Below are 26350 nucleotides of genomic sequence, written 5' to 3' on the forward strand. Positions count from 1 at the left end.
TCTGTATGAATACAAACTGAACCAAAATCACTCCCCTAAAGTATTTCTAGTATTTGGAACTTCCAAAGAAAGAAATATGCTGTTGTTACCCACGGAGCTACTAAAATAGCACTGAAAGCAGGGTAAGAAATGGTTTTAAAGAACATTCTGGTTTAACTAAAATGTGGCTATTTGTCATCCATTTGCAGAGGTCTGAAATAACTATTACAGAATATTTTTTAAACAAAGAAAATAAGATACTCAAATAGCTGAACCACAGAGATCCTTCCCTAAAGGAAAAAAGGGCTGCAGATGCAGGATTTCAATCTGCCCTGTAAGAGACAGAATAACCATAAAGTCTTCACTCGGAGACCAATTCCCTCACTGTGTGATGTACCAATATAAGACGGATCTTGTTCACCTCTTTTTAAAAATATTTATATAGGTTGTAGAAGATCCTGCCAGTCTTAGCTCTGCTTTGTTCACTGCTCAGGAGAGATTATATGTATTATACTGCATGTTGACAGCCTGTCCCAAGGGTAGTGTATATATATATATATATATATATACACACACAACATAACAGCTGATTCTATCTCATCACATTGTGGTTGCCATTACATTGACGAGGCACAGAATCCTCCTCTGTAGTTTCTTCAGGAAGTATTTTCCAGATGTATTTTAAAAAGTTGCAGAATATGTTTTAAAACAATATTCGGCTTCTGAGGTCAGGCTGTGTTTTTCAGCTACAACTGGTTTGTAGAAAGGATTAGATTGTAGGCCATAAAAGTGTGCCCCTGGTTACTTCAAGGAGTGAAGACAATCTTTTAAACAGTCTTCTGTTGGCTTCTCAGATGAAAGCACTCCTCCATGGAAGCATACAAAAACTCAGAAGACTTTCAAAATTAGAATATGGAGAAAGTTTGGTATTTAACACCTCTTTTATTTCTCCCAAAGAAAAACACACTCAAGTATTTGCTGAAGAAGTAATTTGGCAGGCCATAAAAGACATGGGAGGGTGTTCTAGTTTTAACTCTAGTTTTGTAGAACTTTTTAGAATTTAGTAATGGAAAAGAAATCAAACCAAAGCGATTATAAAATGAGAGATTTCATCATTCCTAGGAAGGAAAGTGCAGACCAGTGTTGAGAAGCACAGGGAATGCAGCCACAGCCAGCTTCAGAGACTAATCAAGGACACCCCCAGGCAAAGGCAATCCAGAGGGGGAAAGAGTTCAAAAGAGAGGACTAGTTTACAGAAGGGCAGCACTAAAGCACAGCAGCAAATTAACCCAGTGCACAGTAAATGAGCAGTGTGCTATACCAGGAGATAATTAATTACCTTAGAGCCCCAAAGGAGTAATTTTAGAGGCATCAGTAAGTACACATGCTGGGAGAACTGCAAAGAATTCACCATGCAAACATGCAGGGAAAAGAAAGACAGAAAAATGTAAGAAAAATTCTGCAATAGTGTTAGAAAAGGAAATGCAGCATTGAACAACCTTGCTAGTTCAAAATAAACTTTGCCAGTGAGAATACTGCTGCCATCCCCTGCAGCTCAGCAGAGATCAATGTAGCACCTGAACATTGCCTTTGGTGGCTGAAGTGCCAGTGACCACAGGTCATCATATGCTGTGACAGTAACAGGCAGAGCAAAGTCTGACTCCATCCTATTACATAACTTCTGCTTGTTATCAATCATTAAAAAAAAGGTCTTTCATGAGGTTTCTCAAAACAAGCTCGTTGTAAATCTGATGCCTTTTATATTTGACAATCTCACACTTTGGTGGTAAAGTAGATTTGTAGCATCTGATACAATATATTAAACTGGGTGAGGTTGCAAGCAGTTTACAAGATTGGACTGGAACTCACCATAACTGCATTAATTTGGATAAATGTTCTGAAATTAATGCATTAGATCCACAATGAGAAGGACAAATTAACACAGAAAGAGCTGAAGGGAGTTACAGTGGTCTAAAAGCAAACCCAAAGTCAGCATGCTGATGCTATCCACTTGCAGAAAAAGGAAGCCTGATACATAAGCAGAGTAATACTGTAAGCAAATCAAACAATTATTTTTCCCCTATTACCAGAGGCAAGGCCTTGACTGCATTACTATATCCAGCTTTGCCTACTGGACTGTTGAAGCAAAGAGACAGCTGGAGGGAATCCAGGTAAAAGCCACAAAAAAATTGATAACAGATGTAGAAGAATAGAAGGTTGAAAGAAATAGATTGTTTAGTCTAGAAAGAAGACATGATAACATATTTAAAATATGTAAAGGTTTGTTATGAGAAGAGGGTGATAACTAATTGTTCTCCATGTTCATCATGCAGAAGACAAGACTTAGTAGGCAGTTGTGGAGAAAAGCTTTCTAACATGAGGCCAGTGAGCCAGGCAGCAGGTTATCCACAGGTATTGCATGTACTGGTGTCACAAGAAGCACTGGCAGTGGTGAGACAAACCCATGTGGAGATGAGACATGTGCTTGGTTCTCCCTGAAAGCAGGTGAACGGTCCAGGTGATCCCGTGTGAGAACCTGTCATGAGCCTCATGCTCAGCCACAGAAACCAGGCACAGATCAGAGCTTTCCATCACAGAGACTGAATACTATGATGCAAATGACTGCCATTTGTCTCAAGATGCTTGCCAGGAAGGATGGAGCCTGCAGGACAAGGGATAAATCTCTCAAATCCATTTAGCTGGTTAATTCAATTGGCTGGAAGTAGCAGAGAGCACCCACTCAGTCACTGCTGGACACTCTTCTACTTGTTTAATGTGCTCATGCTCAGTCATACCTTTACCCCATCTTTCCTTTCCATAGCCCTTTCCAGTGGTTTACAGGAGTATTATCACAGGAGTGGTTTATCCAGAGGATTTAGGTGTACACTGCTGTGAGGCCACTGGTGGAATGAGTTAATGAATGCGTTAGAATGAGCTGAACAAGCTCTAAAAGCAGTAGGCAGGGCTGAGGCTGCCTGCCTGGTCACCAAGGCTGTACCTAGACAAGGCAGATGGCATGCACAGGAAAAGGGGTGACACACCAAGAGCTTGCACCATAGAGATTCCCACCATGGGGGCAGCTGGCAGCCACCCGTGCCAATCTCTGCCAGGGAGGACAAGGCCACTGCATTGCAGGGCCAACCATCCCAGCCACCAACAGGACTGCTGTTCCCAGCTGGTTGAGAAAATAGGATCAGAAACCCCAGTATGACAATGAGAGGGAAAGACAGATGGGAACATCTGGAGTGAGGCTGAGGCCCACCAGTTTTGCTGCTTTTAAAAGAGTGGAGGAGTAGAGATTAGGGAGAAAGATTGTGAAAGGTCCTATCCCTCACAGAATGGCAAGCCTGAGTGTGCAGACCCTTAAGTGACTTCACCTGTACACTACTGGATTCACAACAGGTCTCTTAGGTCACTTACTTTTTCTTTTCTTTTTGTTTGTTTTTATTTGTTTATTTTGTTAAGAAGCATTGAACTTAATAACTACTCTCCATTACAATAATAAAATGGAGAGCAAGGCAAACACAGGGAAAGGTCTGTTCTTATGCTCAATCACATGTAAAGACTGGATAGTGCACTGTGTATGTTGGATATTCCTTCTTACATGACAATACTGACCGTAACTACTGTCCTGGCAAAATCAAAATCATTGACAAATGGGATTAAACAGCTCCTGTCAATGACTCAGTTGTTCTTTCTACTTTCCTGCTAAGCCTTATGGTTTTCTGAAAAACTTCCTCAGGTAAAGGTCATGCTTCAACCATTTTTAATGATGATTCCCATGATTTTCCTGCTACGATGTCAAAATTGCTGCATATTACAATAGCTTTTAATTACAAATGTAGACAGCTAATGAGATTGTACAATTTAAAGACATCCTGATTTGAATTATTTAATGGTTTCTGTAAGGAAAAAAAAGTAAAAGAAATAGTACAACACTGACACAGAAATGTTTGCAATGCAACATCCTGATTACTCCCTTTTTATTTTCCAAATGTACTGAGGGAGCATTTATATTTCATTGCCCAACACCCTTTGAAATTAATTTAAATTTAATAGATATTTGCAGCTCTAACTGCTTCAGGAGGAGGGGAGGGGGTGGGAAGGAGCATTTTCCTCCTTTGATTCCACAGTTACTCCAGAGTCTCTGCAGACCATATTTGCATGGGTAAGGATGACTTATAGAGTAAAGTAAATCTGAAGGTGACTTCTCTATCAGATGGTGTAACTAAGTGGGACATTATCAATTTTCAGAAAATACTTGCTTTCCTTCATTTTATACAATTAGCCTATTTGGTATCTGCTTTGGTCCCACCATGGGATGGCAGCACCAGCTGAGTGCTATGTATGAATGTAGCAGATATTCCTTTTCTGCTATGCATCATGCCATCTTTAAGTTCCTGCATGCTCAACAATTATTACAGACATTTATGGCAGCATAGACTCTGAAGAAACTATGCCAAGTAGGGACTGAGGATAGAGAAAATAACAGTGAGCCTCCATGGACAGAAGAGTTGTCTGTAACTTCCTAATAACATGAAAGCATCCTTGTCTTTGGTTAACAGCTCAGTCAAAATCTCCCTGAAAGCATACAGGTTGTTAAAGGAAAAGGCATCACAAAACTTCCCATTACCAGCAGTAGCAGCAGGGCCCAAATCTGTTCCAAATCTGTTCTGTTATGAAACCTAACACACACAGGAATGTTCCTCAGCTAATAGGCCACACTCAAAACAAGTAAACCAAAGAACTGAAAAAAAAAAAAAATCAAGCAAATTCTGTCATCATCCCTTTATCAAAAAAAAAAACAACCCCAAAACTAAATGCTAAGACATAAAGCAATTTGTCCACTATCACATAAAGCCTACAGAAAGTCACAGGAGATCTTTACTTTACAGCAGTCAATCCAACTTTCATTAAACTATAATTAACATAATGGACCATATTCCTATCAATTAGTCATTTATATAAGATGGGATTTTAACAGAGATAAAAATTCCTGATTCCTCTGACTTTTCTGAAATTTTACCATTGATGTGTTTGTATGAGAGCTCCAGATCCTCTCCAACAAGTAATAAAGCAAGGACACTTCTCATCTGGAACAAGAAATGCATAGCATGGAAACAAGAGCATGCTAGTCAAAAGGCTCAGGTAATTAGATATGATAAGAAGGAGAAAAGGCTGCAATGAGAGATCAAGGTTTATGGAAGTCAATATGATACTTTCCTCTGATCTCCACAAAACAAGCAGAAGAAAGAAGGAATTTACAGACAATCTGCAGGCATAATAGTTGTCACCATAAAATTCCATACTTTTTGACTTGGTTTATTTTGCAAGCATCCTAGCATGAGAGCTTGAAGGACAAAGCAGCACATTTTTACAACTGACCATGATTCCAAAAGAATACAGCCTTTTTCAGTACTGTACTTAACTGTGCCAAGTCAAAATCTTTGGACACAAAGTTAAATCCTGGCTTAAGTACATGGAGAAACAAGGTGATGGTGTGGGAAAGAGCTGGGCAGTTCTAGAAAGATGGGAAGCTTGAACATAAGAGATATTACACTGAGTGGAAAGAAACAGGATAATCCAGCATGAAAGACTATGGAAGTGCATATTTATAAACACCCACACAATGCTTATTCTGTGTTAATCTAATCCTAGGTAGGTTGATTTCAGCACAATTACGAAGAACCATCAAACATTTGGATCCAAAAAGTACTTTACTTTCCGGGTGCAATTCCACCAGGATTTACACCCACCTGCTTGGGAACAATATTTGTGTCTATGAGAACTTGTGCTTTTGTGCAGTGCACTGTATCACACTCAGGATGAACAGATGCCTCAAAGGAAGGGAATGATGGACTTGGGTAACCTCTGAGACTAAAATTGTTATTTTACTTTCAGTACAGAAAGCCAGATTGCTGTGCCTTGTAATTGATTGCTTTCCATAGTTATACAATTATATAACTAGAGAGACCAAATACAGTTAGAAGCATTTGTTTCCTGTGATGAAAAAAAAAAGATTTTTCACAAACAACCTGTCACTCTCACTTCTTGCAAAACAAAAAATAATCTATTATGGGAGAGAAGACCTCTTTTAATGTGATGATACATCAATTTTTGAATACAACTACAAGACAGCTTTATTTTGTATGGCAATTTCCATACAAAATGTATTTTTGTTTGAGCTTTATCTTTAAACAGTGCAAGTAATTTAATAATACAGCTTCAATGTTCATATGAAATAAAAGCAGATAAGGAGCCAAATAAAGGATGCAAAGCTATTTACATGTATATCCTGACTGTGCAACAGGGACTTAATAGTGCTGTAAATTTTAGTCGATTTAAAAGAGTCAAGCTAAATATCATACTGGACTAAAAAGCAGTCCGATATCTGGAAAAATGTAACTGAAACTTCAAGGATCTTGGCGACAAGATATTTATTTATATCTGGGTTTATGGACACTCATTTGTAGTTATTAAAATATGGTTTAATAATCAGTAAAACTTCACTAAACTGTATTTCAGTTAAAATCTTGGCCCTGGCAAACACACTTGCTTCTTGAAAACCTAATTAAAAGCCAAAGAAGATATCATATCTCACAGTGCTAATGAAAAATCTCGTCTGCTTCTATCAAGTGAAGTGCCACTGAAAGCAGATGGGAAGAAGAATAATCTCAAATTATTTGTGAAAGATATCATACAGAATATTTCAGAGAATTAAACTCCTTTACATGAATTTATTTTGAAATTCATGAAAGGTAATTAACACCATCAAGTGAGAGCTTGCTGGTGGAAGGACAGTTTCTGAGTAATATTTCTCTAACTTCTAATATAAAACTTTGGGAAATCAGATAAGTTTCAAGAAATGTCAGATTTTTAAAAAATATTTGAATAACATTTCACATTCCAGGATTAAAAAAAATGGTCTCATTAGAAAGAACAGAATAATCTCACAAGCTCATCTACCTTGAACCACAATGTCATAAAATTAAAAAACTAGGAAACAGAAATAGAAACTGAACAAAAGGACAAACTAAAGGTGTGTTTTAACATATTAGAGTTTAAAATTTGTCACTGCTTTATCAATTGTGCTTACAATCAAGTAAGCAAAGGGTCAACTTTACATAAGTGTTATATTATTTTCTGTTTCTCCATTTTTGCCTTATTTGTTCCTTTTCCTTTAGGCACTAAAGCAATGATGCTCCCACATGTGCTTTAAATGTAAGCACATCTGGTTATTCTAAACAGACTAATCATATTTTGTGTGTTTTGATGGATTAGTATCTAGATGTTTTAAAATTTCAGAATAATAATAAAAAAGAAAGGTAAATCAATGAGGGAAGCAATTCAATGAACTTTTCAAAGTATTGATGAGAAATCAAAAGCATTTATAATTATAATAGTTAAAGCACTGCTGGGTGTGTAAATGAGTGCTCTCACAGTTTCACACAGATTGTCACAGAGCTGTGAAGAGACCCACAAGGATCAGTGAGTCCAACTGTTACGTGAACAGCCTGGACAAGGACCAAAACCCTTGGATCATGATGTTGGTGTAATTAGCATCATACTCTGACCCACTATGCTCATCCCAGGAGCTGGTCATGGTTCCAACAGACATATTCCAGTGGATTATTTTTATGCTTTCTCTTTATGGCAGTGCTGCCCTTCAACCTCTTCAAATGTGTTTTGATCCTGAAGGCTGTTAAGGATGAAATAAAAGGGTAGAAAAGAAGGCAGAAGAGCTTTAAATTACATACCACATACATACCACATTCAAGTATATTTAATTATTGCTTTCAGATGGTCACTATTGAGACCTTAGATGCACAAAGCAAATCTGCAATCAATAGCTACTAAAGTGGAATCCATCTCATCCACTTACACAGGAGACAAAAGGAAAAAACATGTTATCTGCTCTGTAATAGTAGCATAATATGAACTGTCAGGAACTGGTCATAAGCATTCTTAAATTGACCTGCCCACTGACAAGGAATAATATAATACTTTTGAATTTATCTGTACTAGAGGAGAATCTAATCTAACTGTAAATACTTAACTTTTACTAAATTCTACCACAAGGTTATTTTCCTATCTACCTCTATATAAGCTTGAGCAGCACACTTTTTTTTTTTTTTTAATTACTAAAACTAACTTTATATTCTCTTGAAATGAGTATGGATGGGTACTGATTGTGAGTCAGAGGTGACCACTGGGACTTGGCTCTCTGGTCAGTTTGAAGGGTGCCTACCTCACCCTCTCAGGCAGCTACTGGGCAGGATGAGCATCTGCTCCTGACACCACAGTTGATGGTCCCACGTGTTACAGGAAATCACCAACTGCTTCATTTGACATCCAGCAGGAATTTCAAAAAAAGGTGAGGTAGACATTTTGCCAGTCTAGGGATAGGTTCTCTCATAACTCCACAGTGGTCTCTGAGTTAATGTAAGCTACTGTCACTGGCTGCGTCAGCATTGAATATTTAAGATAAGTATTAGAATAACAAAATTTAAGGATATAGAGCATGTCCGGACCAACAGTGAGGAACAGAGCAAAGCCCTGATAACCATAAAAACCTGAGTAATGCAGACCCTTTTCTGTGTCAATTCCTTTCATATTTTCACATGAAAGCACAAATATCCAGAATAAATTAGTTAAAATCAATGGAATTAGAATAAATCAATGAAAATAAATAGAATTTCAGAATAAATTAGTGAAAATTAGGAATATTTAATAGAATACATACAAAGTTCTGCTCTCAAAATCTCATCCCACTTCTAAGCAGTGAAAGGTTTGCCATATTGGAGGTTGAGAATTGGACACAAGAAGTAATTTTGTTGACTACTTCCAAATGATTTCTCCTGGCTGTCTCAGACTTTTATGAGTGTCTTAAAAGAAAGCTCATAAAGCTATAAAATAAAATGAGAAGCAGCAGTTTTTTCAAGGTTTGCTAAGTTGTCCAAGGAACTGTTTCTCAGCAAAATGACTCTGAGGTTTCGTTTCAAGCAACTCCTTTGGGAGACATCACCTCACCTTGATACAGGCATGCCCAGTTGGGGATGAGCAACAGTAGGGTGGGTGGCCCAAACCTAATGACATGAGCATGTGAAAAAAATCTATTTCCTTGAAGTATCTTTAATAAAGCTGACCTTTGGAAACAGGTACTGTACAGCATATCCTCCCCTAGAAGATCCCAAGGAAAGCCCGTACTTTGCTCAGACAGGAATGAGAGCTTTCTGTGCCTGCATTTACTTGGCCAGCAAAGAGGTGGACAGAAGACTTCCTCATTCTTTCCCACCTCATTGCTACAGCAACTTTCACATAGATTCACAGAATATTTAGAGTTGGAAAGGACTCACAAGGATCATCGAGTCCAACTCTAAATTAAATGGCCAATAGAGGGACTGAATCCCCAACCTTGGTGTTACCAGCGCCATGATCCACCCAAATGCTTTCTTCCAGGACAGCACATGTGCCAAGCAAGGGTGGCAGCTGCTGAGCAGCCACAGCATGGGCACATGGAGCGCAGGTGCTCCTCCTGCTGCTGTGGCTGACATAGGGGCCTGGAAACCTGGCAGAGAACCTGTCAGCATTTACAGTGGCAGGATAAAATATGAAAACTTAAAATTACCTTTAGCTGTTTAAGTGGAAATTATTTTTATTTTCAAGTTGTTCAAATCAGGGAAAAAAAGGAGAGTAATATGATAATTTATTTTAACTAGTTTTCCATTTGCAATTTTTTGTTGGGTTTTTTTCTCCCTGTAGCTAGGTTTACTCTTACTAAAATGACCACCTAAATATTCTGATCTAGAATTAAATAGAACCATTATATTTTTTATGAGAGAACATAGTACATCAACATAAATTTGTTTAGCAATGATATAGTTTAATATATATTCAGCTCTTGATTTCTTATAAACAGAATTATAGATGTTATGTATCTTATTTTCAAAGTGACAATTGTTAGTTATCTTCAATTCTCACCCTTTTGAGTCTATAGGCAGTCATAATTTGCAAACAATATTTGAAGACCTAATCATATTTCCTTTTGTTTTGCAGTCACACAATGATGGTTGTCTTTTGCTTTATATGTGCAACATGGTTTTCTTTGCTACACTCACAAGTATTCCTTCATCTGCCATGTGAACAGTGTGACTCTACAGAAGCCCATCCATCTCCTTACTGCCCTGGCTCTGCTGTGGGGAGCAGCCTTTGTGCTCCCATTACGAATGTGCCTGTGTGTTTCTCCACCCAAGCCATCTCTCTTGCCACCTCTCCAGTTACTATTCACTGAATATTCAAATGAATCTTCTCTTTCATCTCACCAGGAGCTGGATAGCCTGAGCTAGAAATCTGGAAGCTGGGAGACTTTTCCTTCTCTCTGCTGTGAGAAGAATGCACAAGTGGAGCTCTTGACAGATGAAGGGACCACAGGAGATTTACTGACATGCCTTCTGTAAGATGGTGGCCAGTTGATAAAGGAGTGACAGAATCCGAGACAGACAAGTGACAATATGAGGTTATGAATGACAAATACTGCCCCTGGCTCCACACACAGGGAAACCTGTCCAGAGTTTTGTGCTACCCCAATAAAAGTCATTCAAGCAGCAATCAAAAAGTTTAACTTCTATGGGATCAAACCTGGGCACTGCTATGTGAAAATCACTCTTTGATCCTTCTTCACACAACCGATTCTAACATGAGAAAAAGGACTTACAGATGTTTCTTTCTTTGCTGATATAAATAAAACTCCAAAAAAAGCCTCTTTCCTACTGTTTGGGACAAATTAGGATTTCTGTTATCAGATGCAATGAAAAAAAATCTATTAGCTTGTTTTCTTTTTAAGCAGTGGTTTTTAAAAACAGCTTATTGCATCTGTTTGAAAAACCTCATGTCCATGTGAAAACTGAAAGGGTATTTATACTGTAAAAGCTCCAAAATAAAACCAGATTCGCCTTTACTTCCTTCCTGTAATTCAGTAAAGAACACAATTTAATCCATACTCTGTACCTGCAGAGAATACTACAACATATTGTTCTTGAACAGAGGGAAAAGATATTCACTGTAGTATAGTGAGAAAAAAAAAAAGAAATGAAAACTTCAGAGAAGAACCATGAAAGATCTTAATAAAGAGAGGAATAAGAAATTAGTCTCTCACGAAGGTTATCACATGAAAATCTCTAGCTTTATGGGATTTCCTTTCACATTTCAACACTGTAAGACTGAACCTCTGGCTTCCTGTTAATGCACTGAGTACAAACCAACATGAAAAAACTGAAATACAAAATCCAACTAGTGTACAACAGAGGGTACACCTGTACACACAGCAATTGTAGAGAAAGCAGTGCACTGAGGCACAGGACTGAATGACTCTGAGAGCTGTACTGAAGACATACAGCACCTCACCCGTGCAGGGCTTAAGGCAGCAGCTCTCTGGTTTCCACAGAGCCGCACCACAGTGGGCTGGCAAGAAACAGCAATGACTGTGCGTGTGCTGGGCACCCTCTGCTGGCTTCACAGCAGCAAGTCACCAGGCTTGGGAAATAAATATAACGAAGTGCGAGCAAAATCCAGGGAAGAAAAAACATTTTAACTACAAGCATGAGTAAAAAAAGAGGGATCAGAATGTCCTTCAGGAATTTAAAGAAATAAATACCTCCAGAACTTTTTCGATTTTAACTCAGCTATCTTAGCTGTTTCTACTTGTAGTTTCTATCAAACTAAAAAAGACACCCTACTCTCATAAACAAAGCATTCAGCATTTCTTGCATTGAAAATCACTTTTTTCCCCTTTAACATAACTTTTATCAACATCATGGCTAGCAATAATTTCTCCTAGTTTACAAGACTCCTCCTGAGTGTTGACAGGTTACATGTGACCCTTCATGGTCTGCAAAGCTGACATAAACAAAACTCTTGCACGTTTGAAATTACCAAAAGCAGAACAAAATACAAGTATAACAGTGTTAACTCTCAGCAGCAGCCAGCTAGTTAGGCACCAATTCTACATTATAAGGAAGTGAAAACACATGTAAATCCTAATAAATTCACTTAACATTCCTCACAAATCCTTCAGTTTCACAGTTCTTCAAAACCACAGAAATCTCCCTTTGGTCACTATTGACACTTCTAAAAACATTCTTAATCAGTACCTAAGCATTAAAGGAAGGAATATAAAAATCTCAGTTTTGTTGTATCAGTAACAAAATCAGCAAGTGCTTAGAAAATTTTTCAAATGCAACACCTGCACCCTTTTGAGAGGGGTTGCCATACAGTTCAATTTTCACAAAAAAGAGGTTCTCTCAGAAGAAAAATCCTACGATACCCTGACACTTGATAACTTGCTATGTCCTATGGATTTGGTTACAAAAGTGTTCAGCATTTAAGAATGCAGAATAAAATATCAATAACCACAAGTAAGATGACTGAGCTTCAAAGATCTCTCCTTTTCTTGCCCACAATCCATTCCTCAGTCCCACTGAAAGAGATTTCCCAGTTCCTGTGCTGTCTGGCTGCTCCTTTTTGCATCCTCCTCTAAGTCCATTAGGTTGGGATACATTCAGATGGAAAAAACATAATTTTTGAGAGAAGAAAGTGTAGGGGGATAGAATATAAGAAAATAAAGGTAGTATAGAAAGTAATCTTGCCCCCTAAAGAGTTGCAGCTGGGTTAATTACTAAAGATTAGGAACAGGCCTGACTTTAACAAGCCACAGCTGTAGCCAATAAGAACAGTGTTATAAAAGAGTGAATTGGTTGGTTGAGGGGAACTGGAGTCACTTGGCTGCTGTGAGAAGAAGAAAGAGGCAGTGCTTAGAGGAGATGACTATGAGAAACATCAAGGAGGTATGAAACTCTAGCAACATGGAACCTTTGCAATATAATGACAACAAGAAAGTTAATAAAGTACTAATGCATTTTGCCAAGGAGTGCACTGTACACAGAATCAAGGTACAGGTACACAGGATACAAAGCATACAGATAAAAGGTAAAAGAATAAAATGAAACTAGGTCAAATTTCTTATTCTGCAGTCTCTACAGCCAGAGAATATGTGTTGTTTTATTGAAATAGCATGATCCAAGAAATATTTGTTAAATTTTTAACCACTAGAAAACAACAAATTTAATGGCGCTCTGATGCAGAGTAGAGGATCCTCAACATATCCATGAGCAGGGGTATGAACTCCTCTCACTACTTTCATATTCATCAAGCTCTATTTTACACAGGAGAAAATTAAATAGTGGAGAAGCAATAGTGTTGTTCTCAAAGAAGCAACAGAAAAATGTGCACATGAAAGGCAGCATTTGCCACGTGTCACAGACAAGACCTAGCAACTCCTGTACTGCACAGGTGCCAACAGAGTTCAGGGCTCTGCTTGGTATTTCAGGTGCTCAGAACAAACACAGCAGAAGTGGCCACCCTTCACAAAAGGCACAACCAGCTGCTGACCCTGCAATTCATGTAAGGCCCCTGAGCATCAGTACAGATGATAAATAACCAGGGGAGAAACTCATCCAGCTGCTATTCTTGTCTTCCTAAGTCCAGACACTTGTTGCAAAGAAGGGTTCAAAAACTGGATAAGGTGTCCTGGAAAGGCAGGCTTATTCTTTTTGCATGCTCCTCTTGCTGCACACAGCTTGAGAAAATGCCCTTTGCAGAAAGTGTCAGCATGTTTTGGGGACACATTGGACTTCCTCTCTTAAAAAGGTGAGGAAATAGGCTGCAGTGGCTGGCTAGACACCACTGCTCCATGTAGGCAGGAAAAATATAGAGGAATAGTAAGAGTACATAGAAAATGTTCCTTCAAAATGCATCAAAACTTCACTTTCAGACTGAAGACACTGGAAACCATAATATAATAAGCAGCTTTGAAATGCTCACTGTGAAGTGCTTTTGCCAAAGAAATCAGGGTGAAAATAAAAATTGGGGGAAGTATTGCATGACTCCACTAGAGGTTTTGTTCCTAAAGAAAAACACTAAATTTCCTCTTTCAATGTCTTTAGAAACGGCTAACAATGGCATCTGAAGGATTCAAGAGGGCATAGAAAGAGACCCAAGAACATCCTTGTTAGGAGCAGTGATGATCATGAGATGTAGTACGTTTGTGCTGGCTGCTACTTAGCATGGTCAAGATTACATGAGGAATGGGAAAACCCATTCACATGTAAGGTGTATTTGAGGTATCAGCCTACTGAGAGTATTTTGGAAAGTCAGAACCACAAAAAGTTTCAGAATTAACTTTTGGCTTTTTCCCAGAAAATGAGACTTTGAAGTAGGAACCACCTGCCTATAGTATCTTCAGATACAATTCTGCTCCAGAACAATCCAAACAAGCACCCACGGTGATTTTATCATCTTTCTTGCTCGTAACTGGGTTCCCTTCAAGTAGAGCCCCTGGTTCACAAACCTGATTTGGCAGTAATTATTATCTTGAAAAGCATACTAAATTTAAATACTTCTCCTATTTGTAAATATTAAACATGTGACAAAGTTCAGTACAAAAAGACCGCTGTAGTAATACCACTGTTGTGGCTCAGGTAGAAAAGACAATCCCAGGATGAGCAGGAGCCTTGTGTCTGTATGGCTCAACAACATTCCACTCTCAAGCCTGTGCACCTGGCAAAACACAGCAGTTTGCCTGGACATATTTGCACTCCCTTTGCTACCTCACAGCCTGAGATAAAAGGTTGTGGTTGGTATTTTTCTAGCCAAGTGTCAGGGTACTTAAGGTTTTCCTTTCACAGCTCTCCAGCACATAATTTTCTATAGAATAACACTGGGAACCTGGTCTTCTCTCATAGCAAAATCAACCACCACCAAGACTGAACCTTTCTTATATATGCAACAATACTATGTTTCGCTTTACTTTAAATAAATAAGACACCAAATAGCGTAAAAAATCTGGTGTAACCAACCAAATGTTTCATAGCAAGCTAGATGTAGAATACCAACTAAATATTTAATTTTTAAATATTCAACTGATTTTCAGAGATGATGTGCGGTTAAATCTGTATGTGAATACTCCCATGTCTAACTCTGACTCCTTTGACACAACAAAGATGGAAGTCAAAACAAATCTGTGTCAGCTGTAGGAAGAACTTAAGTGTAGAATGCATGGCAAAAGGAAGAGTGAATACTGAAGTCTGTGTTTCCTTCCACAGCGTAGACTGTAAATTCTCCAGCTAAGGTTTCCATAAGCTTCTGTAAGATGGATTTATAAATGTACACTGATAGTTCCACAATAATAAATTAAATGTCTTGTGTGTTTTGGGGTATGTAGCTCAAGTCAATGTTAGAGTGTTACTGTAAGACAAGATGTGTAATTTCAAAGCTGCATTCTAGGATGCTTAATAGGACCCAGTTTTGGAAAAAAAAAAAAGTGAGACAAAAGAATAATGAAATTTCTTGAGAAGGGTCACAAAGAAAATGTAATTAATAAGTAAAACAGCCCATTAATTACAATCTTTCCAGTTCTTTAGCAGGCTTTTTAACCCTAAAAATGCTAGAAATATTTACAGAATTGCCTTTACAATTTGTTCCTTTTGGACTTATGTTTGTCTACTTTAATGTATCAAGATGAGAGACATTTAGAACAAATTAATTCTCCAAGGTGGAAAAGTGAAATTCTTCGTAGCTTTCATAGCCAATCTGTTGGTTGCTTAAATTTCTTCACTCTGAGTAAGAATAATTAGAATATCTAGGGACAAGGAGAGGAATGGAAAAGGAAAATACAAGATCTTGGTATTCACTACTATGTACAAGTTGCATGGGATAGCTCCTGAGACTGCTCTAGCTTGTGCACAATTTTTCAAGTTGCATATTAGAGACAGGATAATCTGCTAGGATGTGTGGAAAATGCCATTTTAGTTAAATTCTTGAACATGCTAGAACCAGACTATCATGACAAATATATGTAATTTTGAATAAAATTTTTATTTCTCTCTTTTTTTTTTTACATGTCATTCATTACTTCTATTCTGATTAATACAGAAATATAAGAACTTTTCATGGAGAAGGAAATTTATTGAGGAGAGTTAAGCAACACATTCTAAAATGAAATAAGAAAACTTTATTAACCTAGTGCATTCATTTTTTAAAATCCTTTGAGGAAAAATAATGCTATTTAAATAAAACATAAGCTTTCAAAAAAAAGCAGTATGCAGATGAAGAAAAGAAAGCTGGAGGACATAATGGATTTTGAACAAAGAACAGTGACCATGTATTAAAGGGACGCTCTACGTGCTACAGTGAAAAGATCTACTTAGAAAGTACAATTGTTTTGGGAGAGCCAGAAGATAAGACCAACGCATTTAAGAAGCTTTAATTTGCTTGCTTTCTTTCTCTATGAACTCTATGAATTTCCTAGCACAGCACTAGACAAGTATAGTGCTTGCAAATATTTTATACATTCTATTTCATCATACTCTTAGAATCCCAATAAAATCTTTACTAGGGTTGCCTGCTCATAAATACTTGCACAGGAAAGAGAATCTGAAAGGGAAAAAAGTTATCCCCTAGAAGCCTCTGTGTTAAAAGCAGTAGAAAAATCAAGGAAATTAGAACCATATAATCTTCTATCACCTGCTCTTCTAAAGGCCCCTGAAAAAGAAACTGAGACCCAAGAGAGTTCGAAATCCTGGACCTAATTAAACAGTCATGTCCCACTGGTAAACAAGTGAGGCTGTATAACACATAGTGGTTTTGACTAAAGCAGCATTATTTTAAGTTCCCTACCAATAACATGAAAGAATGTAACAACTTTAATCAAGAAAATGTTTTCTGCAGCTAGCAGAATGCAAGAAATGCTGCAGCCAGCACTTGTCAAACTGAGATACTATTGTGAAATGCACCCTTATAGCTACTGAGGTAATTACAAGCCATCAGTAATTATCTCTACTCATTGAGACATTCCTCAGTAGTGATGTTTGAGATTGGTGATTCACACAATTTGATAATCTTCTCCTTTTTTTTCTGTGATAGCTTTGCCTTAAACAGCATCACTCCTAACTTCTCACTAGTGTCTGTATCACAGTGATGCAATACCTAGAATGTATTACCTATTGAACAGGTTACACAGGCATTAATCAGAACATCCTCTAATCAGCATTCAGAGTGGAACCCTGAACAAGGGCAGTATTTGGACTAGGATAACACAAACAAGGAATAAAATAATCTTGGATTTTACACCAAAACTTCAGTTTAGCACATGCCCTGCAAGTCATATAGTTCTTCATCATGCTTTTGGCTGGGTTCTAAAGTATTTACTATTTAAAGATACCCAAACAGGTATATTAACATCTGTGTCAAGTTGTACTTCCAAGAACCTTGTAAGCTTACAAATATTTACACCTACCTGAGTTTTGGGGGGGGCTTTTGTGGTTTGGACAGGGTGAGGAGGTGTTCATTTTTAATTGAGGTATGAGCAATACTAAGAAAAATGCTCAGGAGTACCTAAAATCTTTGGATGCTTGCTTGCTTGTTAATTAGTAAATATTTGATCAGAATGCACACATTAATTTCTGTCTGCTGAATCTAAAAAAAATAAAAAGGTTCATTCATGCTTTCTAACTGTATTTTTTCTCATTTCAAATTGGGCTAACAAGCTATTGCTGCTGAAAAACCATTATCTGTCCAGTGGTTTACATATAGATCCACTCTGTACAGTATTTTCAGTGACTGCTAGAATATGATACTCCATTCCACTTTCCTGTTTTCCACAGTGCTCCTGATCATGAAATAAGGATTACAGGAACAAAGCACGTATGAAGTGTACCGACAGAAACTACAAGCAGTATGCACACAAAACTTAAAAATTACACTTCAATATTTTGTAAAAATAACATTTTATCCTAATCACTTCAAAGTTTTACATTCTAACAAAAATAATGGATGCCTCATTTTATCAATTCATAGAACTTCAGCCCTCCAAGTTCATAGTTTTAATACAATGTTTTCTAATCAACATGGAATTTGAGATGCCATTATTTTGCTTTTAATAAATAGCAAAAATCCCAAAACAATCAGCAAGCATTTAAATTTGCTGTCTGTATTTTACTTTTAAACACAGACAGCTTTACCACTAGGGTCCTCAACAGTGAATTACCTGCATTGGTAGTCATACTGCACAAAAGATCCATGACATTCAAGATAAAGACTTATGGTTTCCTAGATTTTAATATCTCAGTTGTGCAACTGAATGACATAATTCAAAGGTATTTCTAACTTACTGTAAGAGGAATTCTGTGATAGAACCACTTGACAACATAATGTAATGCAAGCATGTGGAAAAAAATGAAAATGAACTGGACAAACTAGCACAACTTTCAGTAAACATTTCTGAAGTTGAGTGTACACTTTCTGTTTATGTATTTGCACAAATGAAATGACAAAGATTTTCTGGAAAAAAATCAGTGAACCCAAAATTACATTTCAAATTCTACAGACAAAAAATTTATTGATTTTCTCTACATTTTTGTCTGAAGTTTGAAATAGGTGTCCTTTTCAAAAGGACAAACTTAAGGCACACTTAAAACTGCATTTCACTGCATTGCTGAATGAGATGTGATTACCTCAGAAACAGCATAAATCCAAAATATTTTTTCCCTTGATCAACTGAGGTGGCAGTGACAGAGCTTTCATTGGTTAGATGAAGGTGAGTGCATTTTTAGAAAGAACTTTATACACTGAATACACTTTATTTCTACTTAATTCCTGCTGTTGTCAAGAAAAAGCTACTTTGCTTACAATATGATCTCTATTTAGTGTGGAAGTGACATTCAGATCCAAAGTCCCTGCAACTATGGCTTAAATGAATGCTACTGACCTACATCTGAGTTAACAATTCTAGATCCATTTAACACACTTCACCTACTCATCTGGTAAGGGTTTCTTGCACTGGCTTGCACACAATTGTAACGTTCTGGTATGCAAATCGATATGGCTGTGAAGTTACCTGTGAAGTGTCTGAGAAACATATCAAGTCATCTGCTTTAAAGAATTTGTTCTTCTGCATTTCAACAGAAACCTTAACACACACTAATGTGAACACATATCCATTATGAGACAGATATGCATACAGAAAATCATTCAAGAGGAATTTTGTAGCATTAAAACATTAAAAATATTTCAACTAGCCTATTTACCAGTTACAGTGCTCTCTGACCATACCGTTTTTTGCAAAGCACAAAATAGTCCTTTGTCTGAGGGCTTTAGTATGATTTCATTAGATATTAGATAAGAAAATTTAAAATTAGGGCTAGTGACTTAGCTTTAAAAGAAAAATGACAGAGTACAGAATAAGATTAGTAAACTAGTGATACAACTAATATCACTGTTAGTATGCAAGTGCTGAAATGTGCACTTCAAACTCTTGGAGAGAGAAAACACGTTCATCTGTAACTGTATAATACATCTTAAGATCCTCTTCATTTGTAAGAGTACTTAGACTGCTAGAATTGCCTCCTCTAATCTTTGGTAGCAGACCATCTAAAAGATATTAAGAGTAGGATATTCAATGAGACAACCCTTTTTCATCAAGTTCTTGCAAGATAGGAATAAAATAATAACGGCAAATATAATTTTACAGCTTACCAACTTCAAGAAAAACCCTATTAAGAAACTCTCATCACTGACACGAATGACTTTTCAGATCCTATATGCGAGTTATTACTCAAAGAGATGTAACGAATTTTCTTTTTAGTAGTTCTACTTGGCTTTTCTTGACTATGAAATATCAAGTACATACACTAATTGAATTATGTTTGTTGTGCACCCAAAGAACTTGTACCAAATAAGTTAACATCACTGTGACAGCCCTTCAAGGAAAAATGTAAGACTAGTTACAATTAAGGAAAGATACTTTTGCCATTCTTATTCAAATAAACAGCTTCAAATTGAAAAAAATAACATCCTGCCTTTATGCCTTTTAAAACAATCTCTCATCTACACCAGTAAATGGCATCACAGTGAATGCCTACTTGTGGAAAGGAAGTTGAAAGAAAAATCTGACTACTGCAAAATTCAAAAGAATCAGCAGTAGATGTCACAATAGGGAAAGGAAGATCCTTTAATTACCTGAATCAACAACAACAAAAAAGGGAAAGGTTCTTTAATAACATGCATTAATAACAAAAATTTTTTCCAGTTCCTCTTGATGACTCCTGATATTCTGAATAGGTTTTAAAATTATAAAGCTGGGGTATGACTTTTTACAAGAGCAAAGAACAAGGGGCAATGGCTTTAAACTGATGTACAGCAGACTTATATTAGATAGAAATTCTTCACTGTGAGAGTGGTGAGGCACTAGAACAGGTTGCCCAGACAAGTTATGGATGCCCCATCCCTGGAAATGGTCAAGGACAAGTTGGATGCAGTTTCTAACAGCCTGGTCCAGTGTCCCTGCCCATGGCATGGGAGTTGGAACTACATGATCTTTAAGGTCCCTTTCAACCCAAACCATTCGATGATTCTGACTGTTCAGCTCTCCTATTATCAAGCAACAAAAAGTCACCATTACTGAAAAGACACAGAATGAAATTTAGGATCCATTTTTATCAGTTCCAAATCAAATTACCCAAAGATGTGAGTTAGAAAAAAAAGTCAAGAGTACTTTCAGTTTGACCAGCAGAAAATATCTTTGTACATGGTCAAAACTGCTCAAATTGTATATTCAGAGACTTCTGTAATAAATTGGCTTATCTTATAAACACCTTCTATATGTAAGTTATTTTATCATTTTCCAACTGTGCTTAAGGAATGCCTGACTGCCTCACTACAAGTTTGATTACAGTACTCCCATCTTGACTTACTCAGGCTAAAATTCCTTAACTTCATAAAGTCATTTAAATCACTTAAGTGGCTCTAGGTATGTTCTAGAGCTCTTCTGAAGCAAAGGAATCTAAGTGAATATATTCCCCTGAGTCTGTAACAAAAGGAAGTACCACACATACAAAAAAGCATACCAATACTTCACTGGAAAAGGTTTCAGCAAAGGAATCATGTCCTTATAGCAAATGAAGGCTACATTTCACCTTTATGGATATACTGCTCTACTCAAATGCTCTACAGTGAAAGAACCACAGCCTGTTTAAAAGGGCAAATACATCAAACATCTTATGGATGCATATGGTTTTCAAGTAAATATGAATGCCTAAATACAATGTGTTGCATGCAAAGCTACCTGAAATATTTTTCAATGTATCTGTTACTTATGTGAATCATACATCAGCTTCTTCAGTTGCTGGAACCCACAACCTTTCATCACTACAGCAAGCTTTAAACCGGCATAAGCCAGAACTGCTACCCCAATGCCTGGGACCCATCTGCTTTCTGCCCCAATCCCACTCTCTCCTTTGCAAAAGCAAAAATTAAAAGTCACTCCCATGAATCACATCAAAGATTTGCTCTGGGTGTCAGGACAGTTCCTTTCAGTGCACACATTGGCTTATGATGGCTTAATCTACAATAAAAAAGGAAAGTCTTCACTCCAGCTCTGAAACATTTAAAACTTCCTACTGGCAAGATAAAGAAACCAGAGTGTTTCATTTATATAAAGTCCCTTCAAGTTTCTAAATAAGGCTATATTTTGGTAATACATATCTGCATGCTACATTATTTAAATAAGAAATAGAACAGTTCCAGCTGTGAACATAATGCAACTGAAGACTGTACAACAAACTTTTATTCTACAAAAAAACAGTGTTCAGAAACTGATAGTGTAACACATATGTACAGTAGCCAATTTATTAATGTTTGAAAGATATTAACAAAGATAATAGATTCATTAAATGCATTGTTCTATACCACTACCAACCAAATTGTTAAACAACTGTCACCTGGCAATTTACCTAAATCTTCATACTATGAACAACTTGGCACACTGCCAGTCCCAGTTTAGAAGAACAACAGATGAACTTCTAGTTTTCAGGAGCTTTATAACAAAATGTTTAAAAAGTAAAGCTACTGCCAATATGTGTTTGATTTTGAGTATTTATTTCTGTGGCCTATGACTGAAGCCTTTTCAAACCTAACATATTAAAATGAAGTAAAACCCCTTAAGTTCATAAAATATCCTTAGAGCTATTTTGTGCTTTTGGGCTTTCACACAATCAAATTTTCCTGACCAGAACCCTACAAGTAGCTGGTGCAGCAGCATCAGTTGAGCTCTTTGAGCATCGGACTCTGCATCAGAGCTCTTTGAGCCAGAGGCTGCCTGTGACAATACATTTACATCCAGCACTGCTCATGTCAACTCCCAAGACACGTTCTGGCAATAAACACATCAGCAAGGTCCATTACAAAGCAGTGGTTATTTAATGCATGCCTAATGACTACTACTTGCACAATAGATAATAATTCATTCAAGTCCACTCTTTCCAAGGGTTACCTTCATTAAGCTGTCTGTTTACTATCCAGAATAGAAGTCCCTGGAACTGAAAAGTTGAACCATGACACAGCATGAAAAATACCTCACCATCCAGAGGAAGAGGACTACACACACAAGTAACTTACTTCTAAGTTCAAAGGCTTGCTAATGCTTTACACTCATGTGATGTTTTCATACTTTCACCCCTTTGAGGAAAGCAGAAGGGGAAATAAAGCTTGCATGCTAATGCTTTAATGTTAAAGATCAAAAGTCTAATTTGAGCTAAAAACGTTTCTTTTACGAAAGGGGCATTCATGTAAGAGAATCTACCCTTATTATCTTATTATGCAAGAGGAAAACAACTTTCTTAAAACTGAGTGAAAGGGTGCTTTCAGACACAGAATTTTAACAAAACTTATTTTGAAAGAAGTTGGTGAAATGCACTTAAATGGAACAAACTGAAAATCTGACATCATCCTACAGCTTAACCTTTCCAATTGAAAGGATACACAAGTAGCAAAGCAAGTGAAAGAGGAGACAATAGCACTACTAATTTACCTAAGCAGCCAATTCATCTCAACAGTTTAAAAAGAGGTTCAACTTCAATGTTATTCCATCAAAACACAACCCCCCAACTCTTATTTCTGTAAAACATGTAGGGTTTTTAGACCAACATCAGCTCACTTTTAATGCAACATTTCTGAGCTTTGAGTCATTAAAATCAATTAACCATGGAGTACTCAAACACTAACACTATCTATCCAGAACACCAAATATATTACAAAATAAAAAATGCAAATACTCATTTAAGTTTTGGCTTCATGCATATCTGCATTTTAAAAAGTAAGCTGGAATACTACTGCATATGCTTACAGTATATATATTCCACCTTCTAGAAGCAGTAAGAACATTGTAACAATGAGCATGAGCAGATAAATAGAAGCTTGACAGCACTGCAGTGAAATAAGTTTTATCTTACTACCTAAAGAAGGTGAAAAGCAAATTTTCACAACCTAGTTTCATTTCAATTTTATTGAAGTGCCTACAGTATTCTGTGAGTGCTTGCACATACACAGGCACACACAGAAAAAATGGTATCTACAAACAGTTTACACAGATATTTACATACATGTTATTTACATAAACTAATATGACTGCATGATCTTTGATGTAAAAACCATATGCTTCTTGCACATGTAACTGTTGCATTGGTTTTACAAAAGTAATATAAACCTTTTGCAACAACTGGCTAAGCATATATCAGAGCTGATTCCAAGTTTTTAGAGCTTGCAGGTTTTTAAAAAAAATACAATACCTAAAACACTGTTATCAAACAAATATGCTTTATTGGCATCTAAAAACAAAATGCACCCAACATTAAAATGTACTTTTTCATTTTTTAAACCCACTGCAGTACGAGGAACAAATCACAAACACTTACTTTAGAGAAAACAGAGACTATAGTGTAGATTTTACAAAATCACTTTTAATCTCTGTGTTATGCTCCTTAAGTAACACGGGCCATTTTTTTTTTCTGCCGAATTGTAGGAACATAAAATATCACAGCTTTATCTATACTTTAAAATTCTGCAGCAGCCTAAAAACACGGACAAGATACACCAGCACCTGTTTTCAAGTATAACAATTTTGATAGCCAAACTAAGGGTAGTATCTAAAAATTCCATTTTCTTCCATAGGAAGTCTTTGTTTGACAAGCTGTTAATTTATCATTGTGAAGTTAAAAGCAATTGGGGGCAAGTTTATGCTTTACCAAAGAAATAAAATAAAATTAAAAAAAAACCCAAAAGCAAAAATCGTTTACCTACCATGTTCAAATTAAGAACAGTGTTCTATACAAGTCAGTTGTACAGTTATTTAAGTGAAAGATGAACATGAACATCAGATTAACTTAATTCTGGCAGACAAAAGTGAACTGCTACGGTCCAGTCAGCCATTTATCTATTACAGAGAGATGACAACTTTACAAAAGGTATCTTTTACCTACTGAGTGATGATTATGTCCCCTCAGTTTCTGTGCTTTCTACCACTGGTTCACTCTCTATATCAGCTTCTGTGTCACTCTTCTCTTTGTTTATCTCGACAGAAGATGTCAGTTTTTCATAAAGTTCTGGATCATCCTGCACATGTGCAGTTGGTGGCTGACTTTCTGTCTCTGTATTTTCACCATTTACCTGGGGCATATTATCAGCTTTGCGTTGAGAAGTGGCCCCATCAAAATATTCAAAAACCCTTGGATGTGGAGGCGGGATCCAGTTGTTTGACATTCTGTCTCTTCCAAACCTGTTTCCATTAATTTCTCTGCAGAAATTAAAATCTCTGTCATCCCTATCCCTCTGTCTTTCCCAGGGTCTTCTGCGGTCATCAAAATCTCTGTGAGCATCTTGTTCAAATCCTCTATTCCAACTGGGACCACTTCTGCTATCAAACCTATAGTTTACATGCCGAAACCTCTCTCTGTCTTCGTGGAAGCCTTTAGGGCCACCATAAATAGGGAAGGCGTGGTGCTCTCTTTCATCATAATCTCCTCTCTGTCCCCAGTGCTTGTCTGAATTGAAACCAAAATGCTCTCTTCGGCCAAGGTTATCTATACCTGGTCTTCCAAAATTTTCTCTCATGTCTATATGTGGTCTAGCAAAGTGTTCTCTTCCATCTACTGGAGGCCTTCCTATACCTTCTCTTGGATCAACTGGTGGTCGTCCAACAGAATCTCTGACATCCACTGGAGATGGTCTGTTAAGATTATCTCGGTTTTCCACCGGAGGAAAGCGATAATCTCTGTCCCCCTCCTGTTGAATGTTATCACCTCCAAGAGGTAGCCTTTTCTCTGGATTAGAAATGTTATCGATATTTTGTCTTCCTGGTGTTCCAAAAGGTCTTTCTGTTTGATTAAAAATATCTGCTGGAGGAAAAGGACCTCGAGGCGGTGGTGGGTGAAGAGATGGATCAAGGATTGCGGGAGGAGGAATAGCACGCTGTGGTGGCATTCCTGGCTGCATTAAAGGAAACCTTGGTCCAGGCGAATGGGGCATTAGGCCTGGACGGATATCTATAAGAGGCATTCCTGGCATTCTTTGATTACTGATATTTAAATGAGGCATGTTTGGAACTGCAGCTGGATGCTGCATTGCCAGAAGTCCAGAATTACTTGGAATATTTGGTGGTGGCACTCCCATAAGTCCAGAACTAGTTGAAACATTGGGTGGTGGCATTATGAGAAGCCCAGAGTTGCTTGAAACACTCGGTGGCTGTACTCCTGCCAGAACTCCTGAGCTGCTGGACACACTGGGTGGCTGCATTCCTGTCAGAAGGCCAGGGCTGTTTGAGACACCAGGTGGATGAACTCCAGCTAGAAGCCCTGAGCTACTTGAGACATTTGGTGGTGGCACTCCAGCCATAAGTCCAGAGCTACTTGAGGCGTTAGTTGGCTGAATCCCGCCAGCAAGAGAAGAGCTACTGGAGACAGCAGGTAGCTGCATTCCTCCTGCAAGACCAGAATTGCTGGAAACAGTTGGTGGTTGCACTCCTCCTACAAGTCCAGAGCTGCTTGAAACACTGGGTGGCTGTACTCCCCCTGCAAGCCCAGAGCTACTTGAGACAGTGGATGGGGGCCCTTCTCCAGTAAGCCCAGAATTGCTTGAGACACTGGGTGGCTGCACTCCTCCAACAAGTCCAGAGGTACTCGAGACATCACTTTGCACTGAAATGCAGTGACAAGAAAAACAATTAACAAAAAATATCAGTGTTAACACAAAATGCGATTTAATCCATGTTCAGGTAACGCATGCAGTGATGATACTGCTGACAAGGTGTGTCCTAGTTTCTATAGGTAATATATATTATTTCAAACACATTGGTGATACATAGACATTATGCCACAGAAATTAATGTCTCTGCAGAATAAAGACTGTATAGTAGCTAAAATTAACAAATCCCAAAGCCATCACCCAATTTATGCAATAAACTATTAAAATCTTTGATGAAGTTCTATAG

The 26350-nt window shown here is 37.5% G+C and overlaps 1 protein-coding gene across 5 annotated transcripts in view; it reads right to left on the reverse strand.

The window, feature by feature from the left end:
- The window catches only part of SCAF8 (SR-related CTD associated factor 8), a 152797-nt gene that overhangs the window by 76831 nt on the left and 49616 nt on the right, over nucleotides 1-26350 (reverse strand). For 2 of the 5 annotated variants that reach the window (XM_054280314.1, XM_054280312.1), the window contains exon 20: nucleotides 24341-26057. In XM_054280314.1, the coding sequence (XP_054136289.1) occupies nucleotides 24355-26057 (1703 nt within the window). In that variant the 3' untranslated portion in view covers nucleotides 24341-24354. Of the gene's footprint in view, nucleotides 1-22221; nucleotides 26058-26350 lie in introns of those variants that run through there. The other 3 variants (XM_054280315.1, XM_054280316.1, XM_054280311.1) reach the window with 2 other exon arrangements.

The sequence above is a fragment of the Melozone crissalis genome, unplaced genomic scaffold (genome assembly GCF_028551555.1).
Source record: "Melozone crissalis strain CALT ecotype California unplaced genomic scaffold, PUWL_Pcris_2 ptg000027l_1, whole genome shotgun sequence".
Classification (NCBI taxonomy): domain Eukaryota; kingdom Metazoa; phylum Chordata; class Aves; order Passeriformes; family Passerellidae; genus Melozone; species Melozone crissalis.